The sequence below is a fragment of the Sceloporus occidentalis genome, unplaced genomic scaffold, assembly GCF_023333645.1.
Source record: "Sceloporus occidentalis isolate IW3139 unplaced genomic scaffold, rSceOcc1.0.p SCAF_2, whole genome shotgun sequence".
NCBI classification, from domain to species: domain Eukaryota; kingdom Metazoa; phylum Chordata; class Lepidosauria; order Squamata; family Phrynosomatidae; genus Sceloporus; species Sceloporus occidentalis.
The window spans coordinates 106,115,473-106,124,378 of NW_028316982.1; the positions used below are offsets into that span (position 1 = coordinate 106,115,473).

At 52.5% G+C, this 8,906-nt stretch overlaps 1 protein-coding gene across 1 annotated transcript in view; it reads left to right on the top strand.

Moving 5' to 3' along the window:
* The window catches only part of LOC149318830 (maestro heat-like repeat family member 5), a 36,210-nt gene extending 28,244 nt beyond the window's left edge, over positions 1 to 7,966 (top strand). The window contains exons 22-31 of the mRNA XM_089508361.1: positions 433 to 550; positions 1,287 to 1,427; positions 1,584 to 1,760; positions 2,588 to 2,743; positions 3,408 to 3,530; positions 4,577 to 4,679; positions 5,922 to 5,996; positions 6,222 to 6,309; positions 6,571 to 6,635; positions 6,985 to 7,966. Coding sequence (XP_089364487.1) covers positions 433 to 550; positions 1,287 to 1,427; positions 1,584 to 1,760; positions 2,588 to 2,743; positions 3,408 to 3,530; positions 4,577 to 4,679; positions 5,922 to 5,996; positions 6,222 to 6,309; positions 6,571 to 6,635; positions 6,985 to 7,400 — 1,462 coding nt within the window. The 3' untranslated portion in view covers positions 7,401 to 7,966. The remainder of the gene's footprint in view (positions 1 to 432; positions 551 to 1,286; positions 1,428 to 1,583; positions 1,761 to 2,587; positions 2,744 to 3,407; positions 3,531 to 4,576; positions 4,680 to 5,921; positions 5,997 to 6,221; positions 6,310 to 6,570; positions 6,636 to 6,984) is intronic.
* The last annotated feature ends 940 nt before the right edge of the window (positions 7,967 to 8,906 follow it).

Here is an 8,906-nt window from a genome sequence, read left to right on the forward strand (position 1 = left end):
CAAACAAGAGCAGGGGTATGCAACCTTTTTGAGCTGGGGGCCAGGTTGCTGTCCCTCAGACAACTGGGGGGCCGAAGCCAAAAAATAAATAATTAAATAATTTTTAAAATAAATAAATAAATAAATAAACCGGGACAAATGTAGGACAAAATTTTCAAGTGGAGGACACTTTTTAAAAAATGGAGGACACACAAAAAAAATTGCTGATTTTTCCCCCATCCTCCATGACTGGACTGAGAGCAGCTGGTGGCCCCTTGTGCCTTCAAAGGAAAAGGAAAGGGGTACAGGAAAAGGAGGCGGGGGTCTCTCCTTCCCAGCTGCCCAGGGAGCTCTATGTGGCCCCTCTTGTCATCCCCACTGTCCAGTCTTTCTGCTGCCAAGAGTCAGCAGGATGACAAAGTGGGACCTCTTGTGATTTTCTGCCACCTTCAGGGCTATGAAAGAATGCAATAGTCCCCAGATAGCGGGGGTCCGTTCCCAGGCTGTGCTCATTCTAAACTGTGACAAAGATAAGAAGAAAGAGAGGATGGCCATGGCCCTCATGGCTGAGGTAAGACACCCTTCAGGGGGCTGAGGGAGCCATGGGAGCCAGAGACTGCCTCAGTGACCCCAGATGGGCTTCTGCCATGCGTAGAAAGGAGCTGGCCCACACACAGATTCCCCACGGGTCTCCTTCAGCCAGGCTGCGGATGCAGTTGGCATGGCCTCCCTCTTGGGCAAAGGCTGGTACTCACAGAAAGCAGAGCCAGGGGAGGCTTTGGGGGACCTTCTCCATCTGGAGGATTGACAGCTGTGGGCCATCTCTGAAGTGAGAAGAGAGGCTAGGTGACCCTGGGTGGTTGCAAAGGGAGTCCATGCAAAGGGAGTCCTCACAGAGTCCATGGTTGGGAATACTGCCACAGGGACTCCCTGTAGGGCGGGCCTTTTGACCCCTTACTGGAGAGCGGGCCCATCCCACATTGCCAGCCATTGGGAAAAATAATGATGGGCACTGAGATTACACCCACACCCCCAGAGGCGGTGTTCCCTCCTGTTTGTTTGCTTCTGGGGGGCCAGGATAGCTGCCTCATTCAGCTCCCTGCTGTGGGTTCTCAGGTTGGGGACCTGTTGGGGTGTAGAGAGGCTGTGATGCTCCTGGCTTCCAGCTCAGCACCAGGGTATGCTCCTTTCACTTGCCTGGTGATGGCCCTCCCAGGCAAGCCCCCTGCCCTTTTGATGTCCCCCTAGCTCACACACAGACACACATGCACTCACACTGCTGCTTCCTTCCCTCCCTTGCCGCCCAGTTTCTTAAGAGCCCACCTGCTCTTCAGCCTATGGACCGTTCAACCATCAGGCATCAGCTGAAGGAAGCGGCTGCCTCTTCTAGCCTGGTCCTCAAAGACCTTTTTTTGGAGGCCCTGAAAAGCTTTGCTGAGCCACAGGAGGTAAGTAGTAGTAGTAGTAGTAGTAGTAGTAGAGTCTCAAGGGGGTCCTAGAAAGGTGGGTTGTGCGAGGAGGTGGGGGGCCGGTAGAACCCCCCACGTGCAGGGGAGTTCCCCCAAAGCCTCCACTTCACCCCGGCCTCCTCCGGTCTTGCTTAGGTTGAGTGTTTGCGGGACCAGCTCCTGAACATCATGGAGTCAGCATTCAGCGGACAGGAAGAGGACATTGTAGAAGGCCTGAAGGAGATGATAGCCACTCTCCATGACCTGGATGGCCAGGGTATTGGAGCCCTCATCTTGGAGGTGGCAATGAACATCCGCTCCTTCTTTGATGACGTAAGTACCTACGACAAACCTACGATTGTCCCTCCTAGGGCCTCATTTCCCACTAAAGCACTATGGAGGGTGGACAGCCCCCCTCTGTTCCCCAGATCCCTGGCTGCCCTCCTATGATGGTCAGCGGCTGCAGGCCAGAGAAGGACAGAGTGTCCCTGGAGCAAGTAAAAGTCCTGGTGAAGGAGCAGAGGCATGCTTCATGTGAAGGACTTTATCACACAGGAGGCAAGGATCATTCTCCTGTCATTAAATCACACTTACAGGGTGGTTTTCACATGTTGTACTGCAACATTGCAATTAGCGGACCATTATACTGTGAATAAACAGCAAAATCTTTAAAAACTCAGTGGAAACCTTGAAGGAGCCTTGAAGTCATTCCCCATCCTTGTGGCCTCTCGCAATCCTTTGGCGGGCCACATGCAGCCCCCGGGATCTAGTCCAGATCTGGTGCAGAGCTTTGAACAGAGTTTTTCATATACATTTAAAGGGTTAATGTTTTTCACTTTCTAATTTTTTTACACTTTGTAATGCTTTATACTGCTTTCAACTTGTGCAGTTTTAAATTTAGCCCCCTTGAATCCCTATACCCACTCTATCATTCTATGCATCTATTGCCTTTCCAAGCATCCTTGAGACACACACACTAGCCAAGCCAGAGACTGCTGCCCCCCCCCCCCCGAGGCCCTCCAGACAGACCCTCTAGCGTTCAGAAGTGGAGGCTCCTGATGGAGAGGATCTCCCCATGTGTCAGTGGACAGCGTGGCTCCCCCAGGCTTGACCCAACATGCATTCCTGTGTGCTTCTTGCTTCTTCTCCTTTCTCCCCAGGAAAGAGCCATCGTCCGTTATAGGGCATTTACCCTACTGGGAGAACTAGTAAGGGGAGTGTCGGAGGCTGACAAGGTCCTTATGAAGAGGGAGGTGGTCTTCAGCCTCCTCCCGCTGCTCCTCCACCTGATGGACCAGGACTCCACCGTCAGCATGGCAAGTCCAGCCAGAACTAAGCCTCTTTTCTTCCCAGACCCAGGCCACCCCCAACTCTGAAATGCTTTCAGCACTTCAGCTTTTCTGCAACAGCTGAAGGTTGTTTTCTGGTTGAACGGCAGAAACTTTTGGGCCTTTGAGCATTGCTTTGTGATGGAGGCAGGCTACTCAGCTCAGGCAGTCAGGGGGACATGCGGACTGCGAGGGCTGTGGGACTACCTCATCATCCGTCAGCCTTGGATATTTTACCAGGGAGCGAGGGGGGTTGCAATCTGCCAAGGCCTGGAGGCACACACTTCCTTCATCCTTCCTTTGAGCTTCCAAACAGGAACAGGAATCATCACTCCTTTCAGATGTGGCTAGCCTGAAACTCCCATCGTCCCCTTAAAGTGGAAAGGGGCCCGAGGGAAACAACAGTCAAGGATGGTGGTGCTCTCTGGGTCCCAAGCTGGCAGACAAGAGGGGGCTTAGCATTTTTTAGGAGAGGTGTCTGCCACTCAGGCTGCGAAGAGACAGGGAGATTCTGGTTGTCAGGAGGAGGAGGTGGAGAGAAGGGCTAAGGTAATGCATCCCAGTAGGGCAACCCAGAGCAGGGCCTCAAGAGTTCCTCGTGGCAGCCTCTTGCCCCTTGGGAGACCAATCTCCGTCTCTCTTTGTGTTGCAGAGCTGCAGACTGACCCTGCTGGACTGTGGGCTCTTTTTTGGATGGACAGAGCTCCCCCTCATCTTCCGCAGCCTGGCCTGGGAGGATCTCCAGAGTTGCCTCTACAATATCTGGAAATACCTGGTCAGTGGAAGCATTCCCAACCCTTCTGCCATCCCTCTGCCTGCAGTCTCTTTTGCATAAATAGGCCTGTTGGAGCAATGGGAATGGCCAGTGAGGAGCACAATTAGGGATCTGTTGAGATGTGGCTCGGGGCATATAGGGCAGCCAGCAGGGGCCATCACTAGAAACGTAGCTTCTGCAGTGAGTGGGTCATGGCCAGATCCATCAGGCTGGCAACCAAAGGATAGCAATAGCAAGTACATTTCTATACTGCTTATCAGTGCACTTAAGCACTCTCTAAGCAGTTTACAAAGTGTAAGCCAATTGCCCCCAACAATATGGGGACTCATTTCAGCCACATCCTCAGAAGGATGCAAGCCTGAATCAAGCTTGAGCCCTTTTGCTGGTACTGAACTCCCAACCTTATGGTTCGTGAGTGAGTGGATGTAGTACATCCATTGAACCCCTGCGCCACCAGGGCTTGTAGCAGGATCTCCTCGGAGGGTTTAGATGCAGTGAGGAGAGCTAGCTGGCTTCATCTGGAGACCTTTTTTGCTTAGGAGAAAGGAAGAGAGGTGACTCTTCATGGGACCTGAAGGCAAACACACACATGTACCCTGATCTTGCATAATCCCAGAGGTGCCTCTTTGGAGATTGGGCAGTCTTACTGTTCCCCAGGGAAGGCTTTCAGGTCTCTGCAAACACTTCCTCTGGTGCACACTCCCAGGGAGGGGGCCATTGCCACAAGAACCCAGATCTGCCTTTCCCAGCAGCTTTGTCAGCATTGACAGGCAGAACCTCTCCTGTGTCCCAGGGCTGGCAGAATCAGAGTCTGTCCCCTTTCTCGCATCACAGCCACCATCAGGGTCTTGAATGCTCGCTCTTTTGGGGGTCTGGTCCTTACAGAGACACATGATCCACCATGTGCAGGGTTGGTTGCAGCCACAGGCAGGCTGGAGACAGGTTACCCCGACTGCACTTCGTCCCAGGAATCAACCCATGAGTGACCAGAGCAATGTGGGGCTTGGGGGCTTGCTATTGATGCCTGTCCTTTCCTTTCTTGGCAGATGGGGAACCACAGTGACAGCGCTCATGTGTTCCTCTCCCAGGCCTTGCAATACCTCCACCACCCCCAGACCGAAATTAAACACGCTGCGGCAGAGTTCACAGGTAAGCCAAAAGCCAGGCATCTCGTGAACTCTCCCCCTCCTATGCATGGTAATATTTCCTCCTTCCTCCCTCTGGGTCCTTGGGGAGACCCTTCTCTGGGAACAGAAGTGAGGCCACAAAACGTCCCCCCATGCCTGGTGCTCTCCACAGCATTCCTGGGCACGTGGACCCTCCACAAGCCTTTGGTGTGAGTTTTTGGACTTGCCACTGGCAGGTTTCTCGGCATCATTTAGCAAAGGCTGTATTGCCAGATTGGTTTATTTCATCCCTCTGGGAACATCCTTTTGAATGGATTGCATTGGGAGGGGAGGAGCCAGACTTTTTTTGACTTCGTCTTTGACTACATCTTTTAAAAAATCACATCAGTCACACATTTAAAATATAACAATAATTGTTGTTGTTGTTGTTATTTATTACCCACTTCTCCCTATGGATCAAGGCAGGGAAACACAACAATTAACAGATAAAAAATATTAAGTAAAAAGACATAAGTTAAAATACACATCAATTTAAAATGACAAATAACATATGTACATATTCAAATGGTGCACATTTAAAATTCATCATTTAAAATTCACCATTTTAAAAATCATCTGGATAGACCTGTCTCCCTTGCACCCCCTAGACACTTGGGCCAAGGGGACTGGTGGGACAGAGAGAAGGCTGGCATAGAAGAAGACCATGCTGCAGGCAACCTGTGCCCCATAGTTCGAATGTGGGGTCGTGTGGTGGGGGGTCAGGACTGCTTGGATGGCAATGGTGGTGGAGGAGGCATGGGAGAGAGTCCTCTGCTCTCTGCCCTTCCGCATGAGTCACAGGCAAGGTGGGACAGCCCAACGGAGCACAGGACCTCCCCCAAAAGGACATGTGGCAGAAAGGTGGGCACCACAACTATTACCATTAGATTCAGTGATATATGAGAATTAACACTTCTAAGGATTCTGTATGGTGTGGTAACAGCAGGAGGAGGAGGAAGAGGAGGTCAGTGGGGAGATGGCAGTATGAGCTACCAAGCCGGGTGACACCAACCCTAGTGACGCCAGTGGCACAGGGTCTCCCCTGAACAGATGTGTGGCTCCAAAATGGGTGTCTGCCCACCACCTTTGAGGGCATGTGTTTGAATGTTATCGAATGAGGATGGTGTACAGGGGGGAGGGGGAGACAATCTCTGTTTGTAAAGGGATGGTTTGATGGGATGCACAGAATAAATACCGAGGTCTCAGATTGCCCTTTTCTGCTCAGGATATATACTAACATCCTGCAGTTCTGAACTATCAAAGAGCGTGGAGCAGGAGGACATAGTGTATCTTAGAAAAGGTAAAGGGGGGGTTGCTGGGTTTATTGTTGGGAGGGGGCAGTTCTTCTTCCCTGACCCACTGAGGCAACTGAAGGTTTTCTTTGCATGAGAGTGAGAGAGGAGAGGGAGATGCTGGCCTTCTTCTCCTTTTGTGGGCGCAGGAGGTGCCTGGAAATCCCCTTGCAGGCATACTAGTTTTCAGCAGCATCTAACTTGGTCACCTGTGGACCTGTTTTCTACTCCAGTCTTCCAGGAATTGCACCAAGATCACAGCCTGGTGAACTTTTCAAACATCTACGCCACAGCTCTACAAAATCTGTCTGCCACGAACAGGTGAGCAGAGCATCCTCAGTGGCAGAGTCAACCCAAGGAAAGTGAGGGAGGGAGGACATGCCGTGTGCCCCTGTGGGGTGTGCCCGCATGTGTGCATGTAAAATAACAGGAGTCAATGTGGCTGGCATGGCTGCTACAGGGTGGTGGATTGAGGCTGGCCAAGATCATCATGGTGCCCCGGCTTCTGCCAAATGAAGAACAAGGGCTAGGCTTAGAGAAGTCAGTCTGAGGTCCCCATTGTGTCCTATGCTCCCCCCACAGGTTGTCAAGTGTGGAAGAGAATGTTGAAAAGACTCCCGAGGAGGAGAAAGACAGCATGCCTGAAGGTGAGAGTCCTTTTACCCCACATTCCCCCCATGAACCCCAGAAGGACCCCTACCTGGGGTGCAGGAACTCCTGTACCCTGCCTCCCAGGGTGTCAGCAGTGTTGGAGGGTCTTTATTGGTCTGGGAAGGAGCAGCAAGGCTGCCCTTAAAGGGGGCAATTCAGAAGATGGAGACCTCCCCACCAGGTCTCCCACTGGGGAGAACCTGTTTGCCCTTACCTTTGTCCAGACCCAAGTGCCTGTGGAGCTGAGACACAACACACCTGCCTCTGTGCATGCATGCTTGTGTGTGTGTTTGTGCTGGAAAAGGAGGGAAGGACCAGTCTCTCAACCTGCCTATTCTTCTGCAGAGATGCAACCGAGTGAAGATTTGGACAGCCAGCCAACCAGCCCTGTCCCATCATTGGAACCATTGAACTCCCCCTTGCCAGAAGATCCACCCATGCAAGAGGCAAGCTGTGAGATGCTTCTGGGCACACAAAGCCCCCAAGGAAATAACCAGCCTCTCACGCAGCAAGATACTGCTCTTGGGGATCCCCCTCTTCCTCCTCTGTCCCAGGAAAGGGTGCCTGGAGGTGCAGAGGAGAAAACCTGCCCCCAAGCCAACTGGTACACAGGGCGGGAGAGCAGGCCTCCAAGGGCACCACGGAGGACTGACAGATGCCAGGGGGAGCAAAGGGCAAACAGGACAACTGTTTGCTTGGACTCATTGCAGGGAAAAAGGCCGAGGAACCAAGCGACCCAGAGGAAGAGTTGCCTTCCATGAGTGCTTCTGGTGCTGATGTTGGAACTGGAACAGCCACTAGTTGTGAAATAGATCCTATTCTGGAGGATCAATTGTTCTTCCTTTGGCCTAGCTTGAAGATTTGGGCCTCTTCTGATGGTTGCCTACTTGGCCCTGTCTGCCCTTTTACACTTTAGACATCAAGATTGCCATTCCTGAAAGTCTCTTTCCCCAGCAGTGCCACCCAAAGAAAGGGCAGCCCTTTCCCCAGGCCACAGCAACGAGGGAGGAGACTCTCAGCAGCCTCTGAGCGGGACGGCTCTTCCTCTGCCCAGAGAGGAAAGAAAGGGCAAGGAGGACCAACCCACTGTTCCCCTGGTCTTGCGCCTGGGCAAATGCTTCCTCCATTCCTCCCCAACCAGGGTGTCTCTGGGACTCTCAGGGCTCTTCTCCACGAAGATGTTCGGGAACCTCTCTGGCTGCCAGCTTCTTCTGCTTTCCTCAGGATCCTCTGGCCATCCAGGGAAAAAGGGCTCCTTCCGCCTCTGGGAGCCCAGACCAGGCCCAGCCTTGGGAACCTGGAGTTTGTCGGTGGACTGACCCAGCCACACGGGCAGAAGCTGGCCGCCCGGAGCCAGCACACGCGAGTGGGATCCACTGAAGGTCTCTGCCCAGCAGTGCCACCTGAATGAGGGGCAACCTCTTCCCTTGGCCATGGCCACATGAGAGGAAACCCCTGGCTGCTTCTGAGAAGGATGGGCTTTTCCTCCATTCAAAGGGAAATGAAAGGCCTCATTCCTATTACCTTTTAAACTGGATTGTGATTTGGTATGAACCAGTTTAAAAGAGCATGGTTCCCACTTAATTCAAATTGCTGAAGCGATTCCAAAAAAAGGGGGGGGGGGTATGCTTTTGTCTCATTTAACCCACTTCAAAAAGATGCAGTTTTTCTGGTTCTTTTGGGCTGAATCGAGTTATTCAGCCCAAGTGGGAACCATGCCAATTTGAATCTGGCCAGGCAGTCCCATGCTTTCCCAGCCTCTCCATCCCAGCCTTCCCTGGCCTCCTTGCCTCCTTCCATCCTCCGGGCTTCTCCATGTCCCCAGCCTCCTTCACACTGCCTTCTGTCCCCCAGCCTCCTTTCCCCCTTCCTTCCCCTGGCCTTCTCCATGTCCCCAGCCTCCTTGCTTCTTTCCATCCCAGCCTTCATGCCCCCAGCCTCTTCTGCCGCAAATGCGCTCTGCTGCTGAACTGATTCGTCACTTTGGATTGGTTTACCGAAATCAGTGGAAACCAAATCAAGTGGGAATGAGGCCAAAGAAAACCTTGTGAGGCAGGACAAAGAGGTGCAACCTGCTGTTCCCACAGTGGGCACATGGGAAATTCCTTCTTCCATTTCCTCCCAAGCAGACTCCCATGCTTTCAGAAGGATTTTTGGGAATCTCTGAGATTGCCACCCCCTCTTGGTTTCCTGGAGATCTTCTGTTCTCTGGGATCCAAGACCAGGCCCAGCCAGAGATACAGCAGGCTGCACCTCCTTCCTCTTCC